The sequence below is a fragment of the Polyodon spathula genome, chromosome 26 (genome assembly GCF_017654505.1).
Source record: "Polyodon spathula isolate WHYD16114869_AA chromosome 26, ASM1765450v1, whole genome shotgun sequence".
NCBI lineage: Eukaryota > Metazoa > Chordata > Actinopteri > Acipenseriformes > Polyodontidae > Polyodon > Polyodon spathula.
In genome coordinates this window covers 20,563,295-20,583,324 of record NC_054559.1, presented here as the reverse complement: position 1 = coordinate 20,583,324, position 20,030 = coordinate 20,563,295, and the positions used below count along the sequence as shown (strand labels likewise).

Below are 20,030 nucleotides of genomic sequence, written 5' to 3'. Positions count from 1 at the left end.
CCAGTTATTATAGTCCAGCCTACCATGACCAGTTCAAGACACACTTGTTTTTTTTGGTTGCTATGGCTACACTACCTCCATCCATGATCGTTCATTTTCTGAGCATGCTCAATAGGGGGGGGGGGGGGTGTTATTATACTATGAAGAGAAGGATTCCTAACTATGGTTTGAACGCTAAAAAAAAAAAAAAAAAGCTTACTATAGATATCAAATCTGTATATTTCTGGAAAATTATCAGCACAGAACTTTTTTTTTTGGGGAACTTATTAATCGTGTTAAATTTCTGGTTTCTCAGCACAAAAAGAGGCATTATATTATTATTATTATTATTATTATTATTAATATATATGTTTAATATATTTGCTTGTTGCACCTGAAATGTGAACTGGTTTCAGTGTTACTACAGATGCTGCAACACAGGATGCAACTGTGTAAGGTTTAAAAAAAATAAAAATAGCAGCGCCACCTACCTGCGGGTGACTACATTGCAGCAAAAAATGAGACGCAATGGTGTTCTGTTTTTAGGAATAAAAAAAGGATTTGTTGTTATAGATTGAGAAACCAAACATGTTTTTATTTTATGTTTAATTTTAACTTGCTGCTTTAACTTATTCATTTTTTATGTACTTATTTATGTGTCATTTATTTAATTTGTCAGAGTATGTATTTAAAAAAAACAAAAAAAAATATGTTCATTTTTTTTCCTTTTCTTTTTTTCCCCCATTAATTTATTAATTTATTTTAAAATTTTACAATAAAAATTCAAACTGGATGTTTAGTTCTTTCCAAATACATACACCCACACCTAAAAAGCTCAGTATCCAGAGGCAGAGCACAGGCTGCAGACTCCAGTTCCATTCCAGCACAGTATCCAGAGGCAGAGCACAGGCTGCAGACTCCAGTTCCACCCCAGCTCAGTATCCAGAGGCAGAGCACAGGCTGCAGACTCCAGTTCCACCCCAGCAGAGTATCCAGAGGCAGAGCACAGGCTGCAGACTCCAGTTCCATTCCAGCACTGGACCAGAGGCAGAGCACAGGCTGCAGACTCCAGTTCCACCCCAGCATGGGACCAGAGGCAGAGCACAGGCTGCAGACTCCAGTTCCACCCCAGCACGGGACCAGAGGCAGAGCACAGGCTGCAGACTCCAGTTCCACTCCAGCTCAGTATCCAGAGGCAGAGCACAGGCTGCAGACTCCAGTTCCACTCCAGCACAGTATCCAGAGGCAGAGCACAGGCTGCAGACTCCAGTTCCACTCCAGCACAGTATCCAGAGGCAGAGCACAGGCTGCAGACTCCAGTTCCATTCCAGCACTGGACCAGAGGCAGAGCACAGGCTGCAGACTCCAGTTCCACTCCAGCACAGTATCCAGAGGCAGAGCACAGGCTGCAGACTCCAGTTCCATTCCAGCACGGGACCAGAGGCAGAGCACAGGCTGCAGACTCCAGTTCCACTCCAGCACAGTATCCAGAGGCAGAGCACAGGCTGCAGACTCCAGTTCCACCCCAGCACGGGACCAGAGGCAGAGCACATGCTGCAGACTCCAGTTCCATTCCAGCACAGTATCCAGAGGCAGAGCACAGGCTGCAGACTCCAGTTCCATTCCAGCACTGGACCAGAGGCAGAGCACAGGCTGCAGACTCCAGTTCCACTCCAGCACAGTATCCAGAGGCAGAGCACAGGCTGCAGACTCCAGTTCCACTCCAGCACAGTATCCAGAGGCAGAGCACAGGCTGCAGACTCCAGTTCCACCCCAGCACGGGACCAGAGGCAGAGCACAGGCTGCAGACTCCAGTTCCACCCCAGCACTGGACCAGAGGCAGAGCACAGGCTGCAGACTCCAGTTCCACTCCAGCTCAGTATCCAGAGGCAGAGCACAGGCTGCAGACTCCAGTTCCACTCCAGCTCAGTATCCAGAGGCAGAGCACAGGCTGCAGACTCCAGTTCCACTCCAGCACAGTATCCAGAGGCAGAGCACAGGCTGCAGACTCCAGTTCCACTCCAGCTCAGTATCCAGAGGCAGAGCACAGGCTGCAGACTCCAGTTCCACTCCAGCTCAGTATCCAGAGGCAGAGCACAGGCTGCAGACTCCAGTTCCACTCCAGCTCAGTATCCAGAGACAGAGCACAGGCTGCAGACTCCAGTTCCACTCCAGCTCAGTATCCAGAGGCAGAGCACAGGCTGCAGACTCCAGTTCCACTCCAGCTCAGTATCCAGAGGCAGAGCACAGGCTGCAGACTCCAGTTCCACTCCAGCTCAGTATCCAGAGGCAGAGCACAGGCTGCAGACTCCAGTTCCACTCCAGCTCAGTATCCAGAGGCAGAGCACAGGCTGCAGACTCCAGTTCCACTCCAGCACAGTATCCAGAGGCAGAGCACAGGCTGCAGACTCCAGTTCCACTCCAGCACAGGACCAGAGGCAGAGCACAGGCTGCAGACTCCAGTTCCACCCCAGCTCAGTATCCAGAGGCAGAGCACAGGCTGCAGACTCCAGTTCCACTCCAGCTCAGTATCCAGAGGCAGAGCACAGGCTGCAGACTCCAGTTCCACTCCAGCACAGTATCCAGAGGCAGAGCACAGGCTGCAGACTCCAGTTCCACTCCAGCTCAGTATCCAGAGACAGGGCACAGGCTGCAGACTCCAGTTCCACTCCAGCACAGTATCCAGAGGCAGAGCACAGGCTGCAGACTCCAGTTCCACCCCAGCACTGGACCAGAGGCAGAGCACAGGCTGCAGACTCCAGTTCCACTCCAGCTCAGTATCCAGAGGCAGAGCACAGGCTGCAGACTCCAGTTCCACTCCAGCTCAGTATCCAGAGGCAGAGCACAGGCTGCAGACTCCAGTTCCACTCCAGCACAGTATCCAGAGGCAGAGCACAGGCTGCAGACTCCAGTTCCACTCCAGCACAGTATCCAGAGGCAGAGCACAGGCTGCAGACTCCAGTTCCACTCCAGCACAGTATCCAGAGGCAGAGCACAGGCTGCAGACTCCAGTTCCACTCCAGCACAGTATCCAGAGGCAGAGCACAGGCTGCAGACTCCAGTTCCACTCCAGCACAGTATCCAGAGGCAGAGCACAGGCTGCAGACTCCAGTTCCACTCCAGCTCAGTATCCAGAGGCAGAGCACAGGCTGCAGACTCCAGTTCCACTCCAGCACAGTATCCAGAGGCAGAGCACAGGCTGCAGACTCCAGTTCCACCCCAGCACTGGACCAGAGGCAGAGCACAGGCTGCAGACTCCAGTTCCACCCCAGCACAGTATCCAGAGGCAGAGCACAGGCTGCAGACTCCAGTTCCACTCCAGCACAGTATCCAGAGGCAGAGCACAGGCTGCAGACTCCAGTTCCACTCCAGCACAGTATCCAGAGGCAGAGCACAGGCTGCAGACTCCAGTTCCACCCCAGCACTGAGTGCAGTACGTGTAGGTCTGCAAACCTGAGTCTTGCCGGAGTGTGCTTTATTAAGTATACTCTTTGACCTCCGACTGGATAATAAGAGATTCATTAAGCCAAATGAGAAAGCAACGATGTCTCTAAAAGCCTGCAGAAAGTGAAACATTTATGGGTTTTGCTTTAGTGGGGACTGGCACCTTTATGGCAGCTGAGAGCAGGCTGCAGCAATGAGGCATGTAATGTGAGGATTGTTACAGATGATTGTCGTTTTAATGTGCAAGTGCTGCCCACGCAGTACTGCTCTGTATTCTACACGGCTTGACTTGGACAGACTGCATTATAATTCTAACAAATTCACACACGCACACTTCATTCCTTTATAACACCACTTTCTGACATTGCAATTGTGCACTGGCTTGCATAGTAAAAGACATTGTGCCTATTCTTGAAGATTAAAGGGTAATACATTTCCCAGCCCCAAACATCACAACCGAGTAGGGGAATCACAACACTTTCCGGAGCCACTGCAGATTATGACACCCTCGGGATCTCGTGCTCAGGAATGCCCGTGCCAGCTTTCAGCGCCAGTGTTCGAGATAGCAAGCTTTTCTTTTCAGCTCTGTTTGTTCTTAAGTATGGTGCCCATTGGTATCTCCACTTCCTCTCCAGAGATGTTTTGAGAGGCATTGCGTTGCACTGCGTGTTTTCTTGAATTTCTGAAATCATCATTAACAACCACTTAGCTACAGGCAATGAAGGGAAGCATAAGGAGACTGAACTGAGAGGGGGGAAAAACTGAGAACGCATGGGCCTGTGTTGTAATTGCAGCTCTTTATTCCAGCAAGAGTGCTGGTCAGCGCGTGAGCAGGGCTCTCCATCTTTATTACAATCACTTCATGAAAACACATCCCCTCCTGATAAACTGTTACCTGCGCGCTGCAAGCAGGAAGATAATACATTACCTCAGTCTGCTGTGATGAGGGAGTGAATGGAAGATTACTGGAACTCACAGATGTACGATGAAGATGCTGAATAAACTGAATTTGCTTTTCCTAGTTTCCAGAGGTACGTACACACACACACACACACACTGTCTGTGCTGCAGTCACCAGCAGTGTCTGAGGCAGCAGGTACTGCAGGAGAACGGCTGACTGAACCCATTCTGCTTCTTACAAACCATGAGCACAAACATGATTAGAATTGCCTGCTGCTCTGAGCAGAAGGGACAGAGCTCCTACCTGAAAGAGAGTAAGGGGGAAACTACAGCCAAATCTACCATTGAAGAATACACACCAACTGGACAGTCAACAAGGTTTCACACTGACCAGGAGTGTGAGACACTGCAGCTGCCTCTGACTGGAAAATCCTCCTCGTCTATCTGCTTACCAGCTGGGAGAAAAAAAAGAAAGAAAGAGAACACCCTATTCATCTTGCTAAGCGCTCTATTAATTCTAAATTAACCTCCTCTTGGAAAATCAATCAATCAGTCTTTTAGACTTTTTATTCATTAGCAAATTAATATTCCTTGTTTAGCACAAGTGAAGAGCGAGCCCCCCCCCCCTCCCCCGTAGACCTTGAAAAACACTCAAGATTGCTCTGAATTTTACAATAGACGTTCTAAAAGCCACGCCTTCTTAATGACACACGCCCCGTTTGTTTTACTTATTGTTATTTTCAAAATACTTTTAACCTCGTCCACCCTGCTGGACTGCGTCACAAACCAAAGGTTAAAGCTGAAGCTATTTTCAGAATAAAATGAAGATGAACAGAAAACCCTTCGCGTACATCACTGAAATTCTTATTCCAGGCTATGAAACTGTCATAGCGAGTAAAGTTTAGTTCAAACTTTATTAAATCTGACTCTTTAGATAGGCTAAATGAAACACAGTGTATCCAATCAGGCTTCAATTCTCTGCAGAAATGGCCCTGTCCCACCATTTAAACAAAAAAATTTTAACAAACCCAAAAAAAGTTGGTTTTACTTTGAGATAGTGACCGTTCATTTTTGGATTTTATACATTTTTATTATGGAATTCTTTATTTTTAAAACACACACAACTCATGGAAGTATTTACTTTCCAAACAAAATGAGAGTGACACGCGACAGTTTGTTGTTAGAATAACAGCTCGTGGGTTTGACATAAAAAAAAAATCACTCTCTCCTCTAAAACTGCTCTGAATATACAAAGCTACCGATGCAGCGACATTTCAGAGGGCTGCATCACCCCAGTATCAGGGTCTCTATATTACAAGGTATTAATACAAATAATAATACAGGCGGTCTCACGCGCAGTATTTAATTATTTCAATGGTGCCCTTAAGCGATGCATATAACTATATATAAAACTTTTCTCAGCTGTGAAATCTGTATGAATGTGAACGTTGTAAGAGCTAGCTCTGCCCCCAGAGCCTGTGAGCTGCAGGCTATTAAAAACAGACATGAAACGGCAAGACCCGCCCACAGGGGGCAATTACAAAGCACGTCATGATGACATCACAGTTCTACCTCCCCCCGACACGCACAGGACTTCAGGACAGGGGCCCAGGCTGTATCACCCATCGCTTGTGAAAACTCCCTTCCGAATGAGATCACAACGTGACCAGAGACCCGTAGCAGAGACAAACACACACACACACACTCACACCCAAGAGACGAGGAAACCCAGAGAAATGAATTCAAACCACACAGCCCATTTCAGGGTCACTTTTAATAAGGAAGTAACACAGATGAAATGCCTATGCTGCCGGCTCGTATCAGTTTCAATAGAACAGCGAGGGAACAGCAACCAGCAGTGTTGCCAGTTCCACTCCTCTATGTACAGCACATTTACACATTATACAACACATATATACACTCTCAATATATTATTATATAGACACTTTGCTTTATTTTAAACCCAGGACCTGCACTCCAGCTAGAGGAGGAAGTCTGTATTGAAAGGGGAGGAGGGAGGGGGGGGCCATACAGTCCCATGCTTATTCATTACATGTACCTTGAAAATGTATTTAAGAAATCCATTTCCACATTGCTGCTTGAAAAGATCAGTAGAGTCAGCCAAGTGCACAGCGAAGTCCATGTGTGTCAAGTGCTCCCCACACATGCACGGGTGCACACAGCAGACTCACAGCAGACAGGCACCTCCTTACTCAAGACATTCTTACACTAGAAGGAAAGCAAGCGCTGGTTCAGCTTGCTATCAACGAGCAAAGGATTCTGGGGATGCACAGTCAAAGCTAAACGTGGTTTCCTTGTTCCAGGGTTCCGATTAAAGCAACAGTTACAGTCCACCCCTCCCCTTTCCAAATCCTAGAGATGGCATTAGAGATAGGCAGCATCGTTAAAAGGTTGTTGGATCCAGTTTTACTTTATTTTTTTCTGTATTACCACTCAATCCAGCAGATATCCAGTCCACAATCCACAGGGTTTTTTTTTGGTTGACAATGAATTTGTTGTGACTGCAAACACAGCATCAGCAGGCGGGACCCACTCCTATCCCAGGAGGGATTCAGGGGTTCATTTCATTCCGCCTGTGTGGAATTGGAGCAGTACTTCTCTTGATTCAATGAATACCAGGGCCTCCCCTGAAGACTGATCCTGCTGGACAGCTTCACAGTCCTCCTGGAGTTAGAAGCATCACTCCAGTGCTGTACCGAGTCCAGTGCTGCAAACATACTGCTGTGACAACTTACAAGATGTGATCCTCGTTCAAGACATGCTATTCCAGTGCAGGCCCAGACCCAGAGAGAAGGCAAAAAATCAGAGTACGAAGGGCCTGGGTGAAACAAGCATGCTGCCCTGCGCTGAAGGAAGGGCCGCAATGGGAGTCCCAGTGACTCGTTTACACAAAGGAAGTAGTTGGAGTCAGTTTCACCCCGATGGTCTGATGAGCTCTGGGATGGGTTTGCCTGCCAAGCGTGGAGGGCGCTCTTCTGGGACCTTGTGCAGGGAAAAAAAAAAAAGGGACTCCTTCCTCTGACTTGAGCCTCCATTCTTCAGCTTTTGTTTTAAACGTATCTTATGAGAGCCAGCGCAGCAGAGCAGCGAGGGCGAGGGCGAGGGCGAGGCCGGGCCCTGCGTCAGTTCTGTGCGCCACGCTGTAAAGGCGGGGAGTCCGGGGGGAGTTCTGTTTCAGTTTGCTGGGGGGCAGGGCTTTGAGGTCCTCCAGGGCTCCGTACGCTGCCATGGAGAACTCGGGGTCCCCCGTGGTGAGCAGGTCGAACACGCAGGACTGGAAGTACACGTCCTCCACCTGCAGGAGCTCGCGGCACTCGGCGGTGGCGCGCTCCACGGTGTAGGAGGGCCGGGGCGCCGCGGGGCTGGGGCCGGGCCCGCTCAGGGTGTGCTCCTTGATGAGCTCGCTGCGGGGGCAGCCGTGCAGACAGAGCTGCAGCCCCGAGCCCTCCTCGGAGAAGTTCAGAGTGTCCTCCGGGACGCGGATGGCAAAGGTCAGGTAGCGGCCCACCTGCCTCACGATGATGGAGGTGCCGATGTAGCGGGCCTGGATCTCCACCTGGGAGGAGAAGGAGCCGGCCCCCCCCCGGCCGCGCTCCAAGATCCGCAAGCTGCCCCCCCCCTCCCTCGTACCGTCCAGGAAGGCTGAGGGGAGGTCCTCTGTGGTGGCCTGGTACACCTTCTGCTCTGTGCAGCCCTGGAAGCTCTTGAAGATCACAGTGATCTGGAAGAACAGAAAAAAATACATATGAAGATGCAATCCTGGTATGTCCCTCGTGTTTCAGCTGCACTGTGCCTCCTGAGAAGCTCCTTCCCTGAAACACCTCTGAATTCATGGCCCTTCAATGTCTGAACCCAACAACATGAGCCATGCCTGTTTGTTTAAAGGAGATGGGGGTGTGCCTCCAGCAGAATTAAATACATACCGATCATGGTTTCATTGTCCATGAACCTGGACCCCCTTGTAATTAAGACGTACATCAAGGTTTCTATCCTGGTTTGAAATGAGCTGCACTGATATTTTTACCCGTATAAATCCTGCTCTTTACAGAGGTTTGCGATCCACCTTGACTAAAAGCATGCCTATGCTTGTTTACCTCTCTTCTAGAGTTACAGAACTTGACAATAGGAGGCTGCGTGGTCCAGTGGTTAAAGAAACAGGCTTGTAACCAGGAGGCCCTCGGTTCAAATCCCAGCTCAGCCACTGACTCACTATGTCTGACCCTGAGCAAGTCACTGAACCTCCTTGTGCTCTTTGGGGTGAGACGTTCTTGTAAGTGACTCTGCAGCTGATGCATAGTTTACACACCCTAGTCTGGTATCTTGTAAAGCGCTTTGCGATGGTGGTCCGCTGTGAAAGACGCTATATAAAAATAAAGATTATTATTTATTATAAGCGGTTGTTCTGGAGCAAAGCAGAAGCAGTTTGTTTTTTCTCGGTTTCATTTCTCTCTGGGATATCGGATTCAGGCAGAACTGCAACCCAAGCTCTGCAATGCAGGAGGTCTGGAGTTGCCAAGGCAACCCCCGGCACCTGAGCCAATCGAGAACATCGTTCCATCGTTGAGACAATTTACACACTGCCCTGACACAGAGGAGAATCACTGCCTCAGCACCTGCCACTGCACACTGACCTCACCTTTAACTGCGGGCATGAGGAACCCCCCTCCCAACCCCAACCCCATCCCCCGCATTACATGAATAAAAGTCTTGTGTTGATTTGCTCTTTTAAATTTAAAAGGTACTGCGCTCACTTTCATCCGGACACTTTCCTGACCTGAGAGAGGCCAGTTCCTGCAAGCAACATAAACACACACACTTTTGCCATTAAAAATAACGAGCTATATAATTAGCTTCCAAAAACCTGTGTGCGTGACGGTCCTGGGCTGACAGCTCAGCAGCAGGATTTCCAGGCTTGGTGTCCTGCTCTCCAGGCTGGGCCCCCGCTTTCTACCGAGCCCTGGTATAAATCACAGGCAGTCCAAACAGCCACTCTGCATTGCTGAAGGAGCGCAGGGGCGGACAGGACAGAGGCTGGAGGCTGCAACGTTTAGTCATCTTCTCCGATTGCATGGCATTCTGCTTTGACCAATTTCACAATTTTAAACCCCCTGTACACTTCGCAGATCTGCTCAGATTGAACCTGTCTAATTTTCCGTGAACCACTATGAAGATCAATTTGGTGCAATTTTCTTCTAACGTGTTGAACCCTATGGCTTGACTTCATTTTAAAATGCAGCTTTTACCAAACAGCATATTCCAACTATTTTACTGTATTCAAATATATTCAAGGAAATATTTATTTTTTGCAAAATTTAGTTTGTATTACTAAGAACTGAATTTAAACAAAAAGTTGACTTATAACGAAACTACATTCAAGATGTGGAATTAAATGCAGTGCAAATAGTGTCCACCTGGGGGAGCCAATCTGCCACGACCCCAAGCCCCTCAGAGCAGGAGCAGCAGAAGTAACTCTGGGGTTTAACTTTGGTCATCTTCGACAGACACTCTGCTTCCAGTCACAATGGCTACGCAAGTTTGAAAACACACAACTACATAAAAGCTGCAACAAAAACAATGACAAATAGACAAGACATTGTGGCACCTTTTCATGTGGCAGGCCCTTAACACCTCTCAGCTAAGTTTGTAGGTTTTAAACATCAACATATCAGTAATGTTTGTAACCACTCAGAAATTCCATCAGAAGCCCTCCATCAGGTTTTTTTTTTTATTTTATATATAGATTACCAGTCCCGCCCCTCCCCTCCTCCCCAGCCCGTTACCTTGCTGGTGGCGGTGGCGCTGGAGCCCTGGATCACAGGCACGTTGGTCACCTGGACGGACAGGTACTGATTGTCTATGAGGGGCCAGGCTCCCTCCACCTTGCAGGTCTGAAACTCATCCCTGAAGGTGCGCAGGTGGGGGTCCCCGAATAATCCACAGTGCGCGTACCTGCCGTGGCGCGGGCCTTGCGAGGCGTGCGCGCGGCTCTCGTAGTCGCACAGCTCGGGCACGGCAAGGTGGCTGGTGCCCTGGGCCCTGCCCGAGGACGTGGGGCCCACACTGGAGCAGTTGTACTGGATGAAGAGCTCTTTGATACGGACGACTGTGGAGTGGTAGACCAGGTCCCCCCGACAGGCCCGCGCAGTCTTCTTGGTGCACTGGGAGTAGGCGCGCAGGGCGATGCAGTAATCCACGTCGGCAGGCTGGTCCTCCTGCAGCCCGTTAGAGGGGGAGGTGGAGGCCACGTACTCGGCATTGCAGCGCTGGATCCGACACTGCTGGCAATGCACTGAGGGGGGAGAGAGGGAGACCGGTTAGCAAAGGGGTTAACAACTCAACCACACAGCACAGGACCAAGCTGCTGCTTTTCACTTATGATTAGTACAATCAGAGGTCTTTAGTGATCTGAAAAGACACAAGTGAAGTCTACAACAGGCAGCGATTGTAGAAAGTTTTATTCTAGGCTCTTGCTCCGGCTAGATACAAAGACTACCTTGACACAAACTTCAGTCCTACTGTTTAATCCACTTTACTGGGACCTGCTGTGTTGGCTTCCAATAATTTCACAATAGAGCTGTGAGGTCCTGTTGTATACATTATGAGCCTTACTGTGCTGTAGCTTAAACATATTGTTATCTTGAGCACTGGGATCGGCCAGCACGCTTCACTGGAAATGTATGCCCTGTACACTCAGTTTTGCATGTTTTTGTTTTCTCTCAAAGCAGCACAGCTCATTAGACGTCAAATGTAACGAAAGGAGGATAAAAAAAACGAAGCAAATAAATCCACAGCAGCTTGTGCGCCGATGTCACTGACTGATCAAAGCAGAAAACAAACCGGAAAACTAAAAGATAGAAAGACAGGGGCCTCCAGCTCCAGCTAGCTCAGCACAAGGCAGATGGATGATTCATACAGAGAGATTACCAGAGGAGTGCAGGGAAATCGCATCACTCAAACACACACATCCGCACTACAGCTCCGGCAGCAGCATTACTCAAACCAGCTGCAATGAATCTATCCTGTCTGCAGACTGAATCATAAAGTCAGGAGCTGTGAGAAGACAGACAGGCAGGCAGAGGCAGGTCACCTGGACAGCTACACTCTCCACACAGCACAGCCGTGCACAGAGGGCTCCCTGACCTCCACAGCACAGAGAGGGCTCCCTGACCTCCACACAGCACAGAGAGGGCTCCCTGACCTCCACACAGCACAGCGGTGCACAGAGAGGGCTCCCTGACCTCCACACAGCACAGCGGTGCACAGAGAGGGCTCCCTGACCTCCACACAGCACAGCGGTGCACAGAGAGGGCTATTCTAGCCCAGATATTTGCGACAACTATAACCTTAACTACTTACTTGATAAAATGACCTCTCTGTTCAGGTATCAATTTGATCACTGTTCATTGATAACCTCTAAAACGTGATGTGGAATGGCCTTCCAGCCCGGAGTTGTGCAGCGTTGCTTCAGCGGCCATGCTTTCTCTCAGCTTACAGGAACACTGTCAGGCTTTCCGAAAAGTATTTCTGTTAGGATTTTTTTCTCCATAGTTGATATTTTGCTGCTGTTCGTTTTTTTTTTTAATTCGGAAAAGGCAGCTTGACGGGGAACTTCACACTAAAACTAACTCAAAACTGAATCGAGCGAGACCCAAAGCAAAGCCTGTCCTTGGATACTTGGCAATGTTAAGGTTGTGCAAACCTCCTACTGCTGCATGTTGTGGCAAGAGCATGACTGTCTGGCACAAAGTTTGCACAACACTGCAGATTCAACCCCAATGCAGATCAACTTGCCATCAGCAGATGCCAAAGAAGATTGCTGCAGAGCACAGGGCTCTGTTGATGGTCTTCTTTCTGCAACTACACAAAAACACACAGGGTGCTTTTTATTGTAACAAGTTTGTTTAGCCTCAGCTATACTGTGGAGATTTGCACTCCCCATGCTCACTGTAGGCTGGGTGCTAGGAGAAGACTCCCCTCCTGCAGTGCATTAAAGAGGGGGCTGGGGGGCAGCCTGATCACAATGCCTTCAGTGTTGTGTTTTGCACTTACAGTTTCAGCAGTGTAAAGGGGCTCCAGTTCACAAGAATACTAACCAGCAATTTCACAGCTGTATAGCATCAGAAGAAGATTAGGGGGTGTTTTAAAGGATCTCTTTACAAAGTCTAGATTTTGCTAATATTTCCTTTCTTACCTGTTCAGTATCTTCTTGTGTTCTGTAGGATTCTCTATTGCTGTTTCTGCTATTTGTCTAGCTTACAAAAATTGCTTCTGAAAAGACTCCTCAGGGCAGACTGTGGGGAAGCATATCCGCTGTGCTGTGCACTCAACTCATGGGTGAAGGACTGAGGGGTGTGCAACACACACACATACACAATACAGCCTGAAAACACCAATGACAACACTGAACTCCATAAACAATGAAGTCTAGGTGTTAGGTTAGATGAGCTTGGTGCTCACAAACAGCTGAAGAGCCCCTGTGCCACCTATGCCCTGACTCAGCATGGAGGCGGCTTCTGAAAATCGGAGTCACTGCCACAGATTCTTAGACTACCGACTTATTACTGGCATAGGTTACCAGTAATTGCTATTTTTCAGAGTCACTTCGTATTTCCGTCAACTCAAGAACATTAGGCTTTTATTGCGATAATGTATCAAAGCCTGTCATCTATTTTTTAATACAAGCTTTTGGAAGGTAATAAAAAGTTTTTAATTTGAAATGAAAGTGAAATAGTGAACCAGGAGGAGGCTGTACTGGGTTCAAATCTCAGCTCAGTCAACACAGACCCAGGAGAAACAGTCAATCACTTGACCTGCCAGAGCCTGCAGCCCCACCCCCATCAGAAGCCTCACTCAATTAATCTGAAGACAAGTTTCGAGGGAGCTTTGAGCGCTAATAATCAACTAAAGGGGGAAACAACCAAAACAAAACAAAAGTGAGAGGGCATCTTCACCATGCTGAATGAGACAGGGCATCTTCACCAAGCTTAACTACAGAGCTGAATGAGAGAGGGTATCTTCACCATGCTGAGCTACAGAGCTGAATGAGAGAGGGCATCTTCACCATGCTGAATGAGAGAGGGCATCTTCACCAAGCTGAATGAGAGAGGCCATCTTCACCATGCTTAACTACAGAGCTGAATGAGAGAGGGTATCTTCACCATGCTGAGCTACAGAGCTGAACGAGAGAGGGCATCTTCACCATGCTGAGCTACAGAGCTGAATGTGAGAGGGCATCTTCACCATGCTGAGCTACAGAGCTGAATGAGAGAGGGCATCTTCACCATGCTGAATGAGAGAGGGCATCTTCACCATGCTGAGCTACAGAGCTGAATGAGAGAGGGCATCTTCACCATGCTGAATGAGAGAGGGCATCTTCACCATGCTGAGCTACAGAGCTGAATGAGAGAGGGCATCTTCACCATGCTGAATGAGAGAGGGCATCGTCACCATGCTGAGCTACAGAGCTGAATGAGAGAGGGTATCTTCACCATGCTGAATGAGAGAGGGCATCGTCACCATGCTGAGCTACAGAGCTGAATGCTTAAGTGTACAAACCCTCAATTAGGAAACACAGCTCCCCACATACACTCCTGCACAGCGGTTATACCCACATACAGCAGTGCACTGCAGTACATATTTTAACTGTGCCTGTCTGGAGACAGCTAGTCAGAGCTGCATTCATGACATCCCCCCAGGTTACACAAATGTGTTTAAAAAGCTAAAGCGTTTTAGGATAGCGATTCACATTTCCATTTAAACTGAAATGAAATACTTTAAGATCTTAAAAGTTTGACAAAGGCATCACATCTGAACACACACACGCAGCTTAAGTAGCTGAAACATTAGTAAACTGCATTAGTGAAGCTTCGCTGTAGAGGTGGAGCACGTCGGGTACTGAATGCCCCAATCTGGGGTCTGACAGACGGGGGTCTCTGGTCCGGTGCTCAGAAGAACCCGCCACAGATATTCGCCAAGAGATCATCCGCTCAAACCCCCCGCCGATTGAAGCGGTTTAAACGCTTTACTCTCCTTTCAACGCGTCTTGTAAAAACCTGTGCACTCTAAAAAGCATTGAAAATAAAATAAAAAGGTTTTGTTCTGAGTCCCTTGCTGTATTATTGCTGATTTATAAACTCTGAACCGGCGGGTGTTACTGCCAGCACTGGGGCAGTGTTTATATAACACAAGCTGTTTACATGGAAGGGTTTATTACGCGTTTCTTTAGCGAATACAACGAGGGTCTCGCTTCAGCGCCGGGTTCTGTTTAAAAGGAGCAGGAGGGATTTCAAGAGGCTGAACAAATAACCCTAAATAGCTGAGATCTGTTAGCCTGAATGTCAAGAGGGATCATTTAATACTGTAGCAAAAACCGCTCCCGTTAGTTTGGCGAAAGTTTGTTTAGAAAAGTCAAATTAGATTTTCTTTTTTAAAATAATTATATGTACATACACACACTCTCGCTCTCTGAGCCTGCTGTAATTTTCTATATGATAAATCGCATGAAAAATAAAATGCGTGTGTAAATACTTAAATACGGTCTTAAATAAAACTTGGCAAAACTACCATAGCGGATTCTTTTCTAAAAAAAGTAACTTGTTTTTCTTAGTAATTGGTTACAAAACAGCCACCGCTGAAGACAAGGCTAGTGCTGTTGAGGGGGGAAACGTTACCGCTTCAAACTGCCTCGCAATCCCGGAGAAAGAGCCTGGGAAAGGTTAACCAGGCTCTCCCGAGGGGCTGCAGACCCGGAGAGCTGAAAGAAAGGCATGTTTCTGTGCTCCGGGTGTACAACAACGACCACTTTCAGGGCTTTAGAAATTATTACCAGGATCTTAAAAACACCTTTCTTAAACCACCCCCAAAGAAAACAAACAAACAAACACACAAAGTTCATTATTTTGTAATTGACTACGTATTGTTTTAGTTTTTTAAACAGTCTTCAGTGGCATCAGTTGGAAAGCAATCCGATGGAAACGTTACCGGAGCCCCTGCTTTCATTCCAGTCTCTTCCGCCCGGCACAGTTATAACCCAGCCGCCCTTATAACTGGCGCAGCCCGGATCAAAACACTCTGCGACAGCTTTGAGAAGTTCTGCTCCCCCATTTTGTGTTTCGGGTTTAAACGAGCGGCGGTTTATTGCTTTATAATAAATTCTCTCTCTTTTTTTTTTTTTTTTTTTTTAACATTATTACGCCTACAATTCATTTGCAAGTTTTAAAACAGTTTTGTTTTTTTCCTGTAAGACAGGCAGTTTGTTTGGAAGATCTCGACTCTCCAGCCATGCACGCTGCGCGCTTCTCTCATTCAACTCCCAAAACAACAAGAAAACTGCTTGAGTAAAACTTTTTTTTTTTTTTTTTTTTTTTTCTTGCACATAAATAACAATATATGATGAGAATCTGTCCATTCCATACCTGTTCTGGGCCACACTGACAGCACGACCATTATCAACGCAAACGTCGTCCAAAGCCGCCGCTCAGCCGAAGGGTGCAATCCGCTTTCCCCCATACCAAGCCATCCAGTTGCGATGGAGCTCCTTGACTGGTGCGGGACTCTGCGGCTAAGCAAACCAAGCACAAATTCACAGCCCTGCGAGATCTGTCATTCAAACGCGCTCAACCAGACGAGGGCGGGGCGCCTCCGCACTTCACCCATAGTTTGAATTTGAATACCCATGAAGTATAATGAATGGGAGGGTCTAGTTTTACTCGCAGGCTGGAGGCTGCGTTGCAGTGTGCTGAAAACGACAAGGCAGCCCATGTGCAGCGCGGGGGAATGCAGCCGGTCGCTTCTCAAACACACAGTGCGCGTTTAAAGTTTACATTTTGGAAATAAAACGTGTTGTGTTGCTATTTATGAAGATGGCGTAAACAATATTATATGTGTAATGAATATACAGTATATTAAAATAATAAAAATTTCTAGGGAAAGACTGCAAACATTTCTAGGGAAAGACTGCAAGCTATTAAAGTCACACTAAACGAGTACACGAAATAATGGCGCTTGATCTCACACAAAAGAGGCAGTTTAAAAGTCTTCTGGGTCCAGATGCATAGCGCTTTTTAAGAAGCAGGACTGTGTTTTGAACACTTGGATCATGCCAGCTGTTATAAAGTGTTGCAGGATGATCAAACACTGCGCTGCCAGCGTCTCGCTTTCCAGATCCAGAAATAAGCAAGCCAGAACGGGCATTGGAAATCTCCCACAGGCATCTCAGTTCAGATTCATTCACAGTAAACTCAGTTTTCCTCTTAGTAAAGATGGTGTGTATGTTGCAATTGGAGTCCTGTGGTACAAGCATCACAGAAACTGTATTCTGAACTTCAGATACTGCAGAAATGACTGCAATTCCCCTTTCTTTACTTGCATATTGGCGGGCTTGTTTACTTTCAGTTCTTGTAAAGCTGGTATTGGTGAATGACTCCTGGGCCCTTGTTTGTCAGTGCCTTGCCGTCCTGATTGTTTCTCAATGTGCAGCCAGTACTTTATGAAAACAACCCTGCTCTCAGCTCCCCAGTGTGTTCAGCAACAGGGTCTGGTCGCTGCACCATGTGCAAAAACAAAGCTGACACAGAGTCAGCTGCAGCACTCCATCCCACAAATGGTCAAACCAAACAGCCCCGCTGAAGTGATCCAAGCAAAGGCAATAATATTAGCCCCCCCTTGCAGCACTGAGGTGCACTGTACACCTCAGACTAACAGCACCCACACTGCACTGCACCACAGATAGGAAGAGTCTTTCTATGGGTATGCATTAGACACTACCCCTAGCAAGTCCTGGAGAGGCACCGGGATCCTGCAAGACATGACTTGATAAAGTTTTGAGCTCAATCAGCGACTAGGAACCGGAGCAGCGTTCGTTAATTCTGTTCTCTAATGACACCATTATAAGCCCCAGATACCCTCTGCATGCCTGTGGTTTGAAGTCTGAGCTAACCTGTGCTTCCTAGTAAGGTGCTCACAAACTGTGTGTGGGGCTCAGGGGGCTGGGCTGGGCTGGGATCTGCCCTGGATTGTGTGATGTAACCCCCATAAATCCTGAATCTGAATGGAGGAAACTCGTTTCAACAGCGACCCGTGTTTGATTGTTCGAGATTTACGAGGGATGCTTCATGAGTAAAATATTCTTTCTTATGGGGTTTGGGGAGAGCGCTCTTTATTCTCGCTAGCTCCTGCTGCTGCTCTGCTCCTGCAGCCCTGTCTCACATCTCATTCACAGAGCTGATGCAGCCAACCTTTTATTAATGTCACTGGAATCTAACACTGCCTGCAGGAGAAGAGGAGAGACAGTGGATCTGTTTGTATTCCATTTTCAAAGTTTGCACAGTGATTGCACAGTTTCCCATTGCTAATACTGTGTGTTTGACATGCTTTGTCACGCGTCTGTCTGCTAGTTACACTGTGGTGTCACACACTCCGCTGGGTTTGCACTGCAGCGGAAGCTGTTGTTTTTAACATGTCTTTGAAGACGACACAATTTTCTTTTCTGAAGATTAAGTACTGTAGTTCACTTCAGCTCCCATGGTTTTTATAATTCACACAATTCAGCCAGTTGGGAAAATAAATATTTTTCCACTTGTAAAGGGCTTGAGTTATAAATCTGTCTGAATGGTGGAAGACAATTGGATTTGATTTACATTTTATTTGAAGCCTGGCAGCCTGAACAAAATATTTATAAGAGTCTAGAATGATCAATGCCCCCACCCCCTCCCCCTAATACAAAAAGTTAAAATACAAAACAGTGGTATATTACGACTTATTTAACAATATATGTTATTATTTATTCCTGCATATCTATATACGTAAGTATAAGTGACTCTGGACTTAGATATATGATCAAGATTACTTGTGAAATATATAAGGCAAGAGACATGGTATAACTGTGATGAATCTTTACACGTTGTATCTACATGCACCATAAAGAACAGAATCCTTTTACACATGGGCATTCCTCTCCTAATATCTGGAGCAGTTCAGGCCCCTTTGTAATAGCTGTTCTGTGGTGTTGTTGCCTCCTTGAACTTGCATTGAACCTGAACTCTGACAGATATCAAATCAAACCCCCCTCCGTCGCACAATCGAGAATTCAGGTGGAGAACACACTGACAAGCTAACCCAACTGGAACGCTGTCTAAGGACAGAAACCTCTACAGCTCTCCCGCCTCCCTCCCTCCCTCTCTGCCTCCCACCTGCCCTCACTCCCCCCCAGCCCACACTCACTCCCTGCCTCCCTCCCACCCTCACTCCCTCCCTGCACTCACTTCCTTCCTGCCTCACTCCCTGCATTTCCTCACTGCCTCCTACTCCCCTGACCCCCTCAGGACCCTCCAGTGCCTCCTGCCCGCCCTCACTCCTACACACCCTCAGGACTCCCTCCCTGCCTCCTGCCCGCCCTCAGTCCCACCCAGGGACTCCCTCCCTGCCTCCTGCCTGCCCTTACTCCCACCCACCCTCACTCCCTCCCTGCCTCTCACCTGCCCTCACTCCCTCCATGCCCTCACTCCCTCCCTGCCCTCACTCCCTCCCTGCATACAGAACCCTGATGATGACACAATTTCAAGATCACTGCTCTCACGCTCTCAGGGGCTCCTCCGATTCCATCGCTTTCCTTTCCTAAAAGAAACACAAAAAAAACAATAAAATGAATCAGCATTGACTTACTGCAGCCAAGTTCAGTGAGAAAAACAAAAGCAAAACAAAAAAACAAACAAACAGCCAAGCTGTTGTAAATCAGTGCAGCAGAATTATTTCTCTGAAGCTCTGAGACATCGCCAGCTTCTTGTTTTTCCATTTAGAAGACAAACAGGACAAACACACAGCATAAACGAGTAATGACTTTGTCCCTTTGTTTGAGGGGGAGAGGAGGGACCGGAGTTGGGTTGGGAGGGTTATGGCATGGGAAAGTAAGGGGTTAAGTTGTCCAGGTATTCACAGAGTTGCTCACATACCCCTCCCCTCCAAGCCCCCTTCATCCTAGTGGATTGGGTTGCATATGGAGCTCAGACTTCCTTGGACTTGTCTAATGGTTCAGCAGCTCGCTGGGATGCAGCAGGTACAATGGGAATCAGTACAGTTCTCCTGACACTACATCACTTGTTCTAATACAACAGAAAATGAGGTCAGCTCGGGAAAATTAGCCACTGCTGAATGCCAGACTACTGACAAGGAACGGCTGCTTTCTATTTGTGCCATTATTGAGGCCCGGAAAGAGAGGGAGAGAAGAAGAGAGAGGGGGGCGAGACAGAACCTTATACAGCCACAATATAAGCAACGGAAAAAAAAGGTTTGTTTACCAAAAAAGCTGATGGTTGTAGCAACACACTCACTGCTTCAGTAGTTCTGTGCACATTAAACGCTGCCCAATTAGACATTGATTTTGCTGCATTTCCACAACCTAAGACTACAGGTTGCTGCAGTCTCTTGTAACCTATTAGGGTCCTGTGATGTAAGTGCTGCAGCTCTTCCCGGTAGAGGAAAGCCCTGCAGCCTGTACGCTTCATGCCGGGTGCTGACCCATTGGACATCCCTGGGTTAGGGTTATCCTTCCTGTCCTAGCCCTAGGGCCCTGTCCTGTCCCGTGCTGCAGCTCTTCCCGGTAGAGGAAAGCCCTGCAGCCTGTACGCTTCACTGCCGGGTGCTGAGTGGCAGGACAATGTTAGGGTTAGGGTTAGAGTTTATTCTTAGGG

At 47.7% G+C, this 20,030-nt stretch overlaps 1 protein-coding gene across 1 annotated transcript; it reads right to left on the bottom strand.

The window, feature by feature from the left end:
• Positions 1-5,722: 5,722 nt before the first annotated feature.
• Positions 5,723-15,986, bottom strand: LOC121301028 (repulsive guidance molecule A-like). Its single transcript, XM_041230113.1, has 3 exons — positions 15,759-15,986; positions 10,125-10,633; positions 5,723-8,065 (listed from the first exon to the last, which is right to left on the bottom strand). The coding sequence occupies exons 1-3, from the start codon at positions 15,850-15,852 to the stop codon at positions 7,406-7,408; spliced, it is 1,263 nt and encodes a 420-aa protein (XP_041086047.1). The 5' UTR covers positions 15,853-15,986; the 3' UTR covers positions 5,723-7,405.
• Between the last annotated feature and the right edge of the window lie 4,044 nt (positions 15,987-20,030).

Excerpts from the sequence above, each read along its gene's own strand:
- LOC121301028 (XM_041230113.1), bottom strand. The coding sequence starts at position 15,852 with ATGGGGGAAAGCGGATTGCACCCTTCGGCTGAGCGGCGGCTTTGGACG. Across the intron at positions 10,634-15,758 it reads GTCAGTGTGGCCCAGAACAG|TGCATTGCCAGCAGTGTCGG; the intron begins GTATGGAATGGA and ends CTCCCCCCTCAG. Across the intron at positions 8,066-10,124 it reads GCGCCACCGCCACCAGCAAG|ATCACTGTGATCTTCAAGAG; the intron begins GTAACGGGCTGG and ends CTGTTCTTCCAG.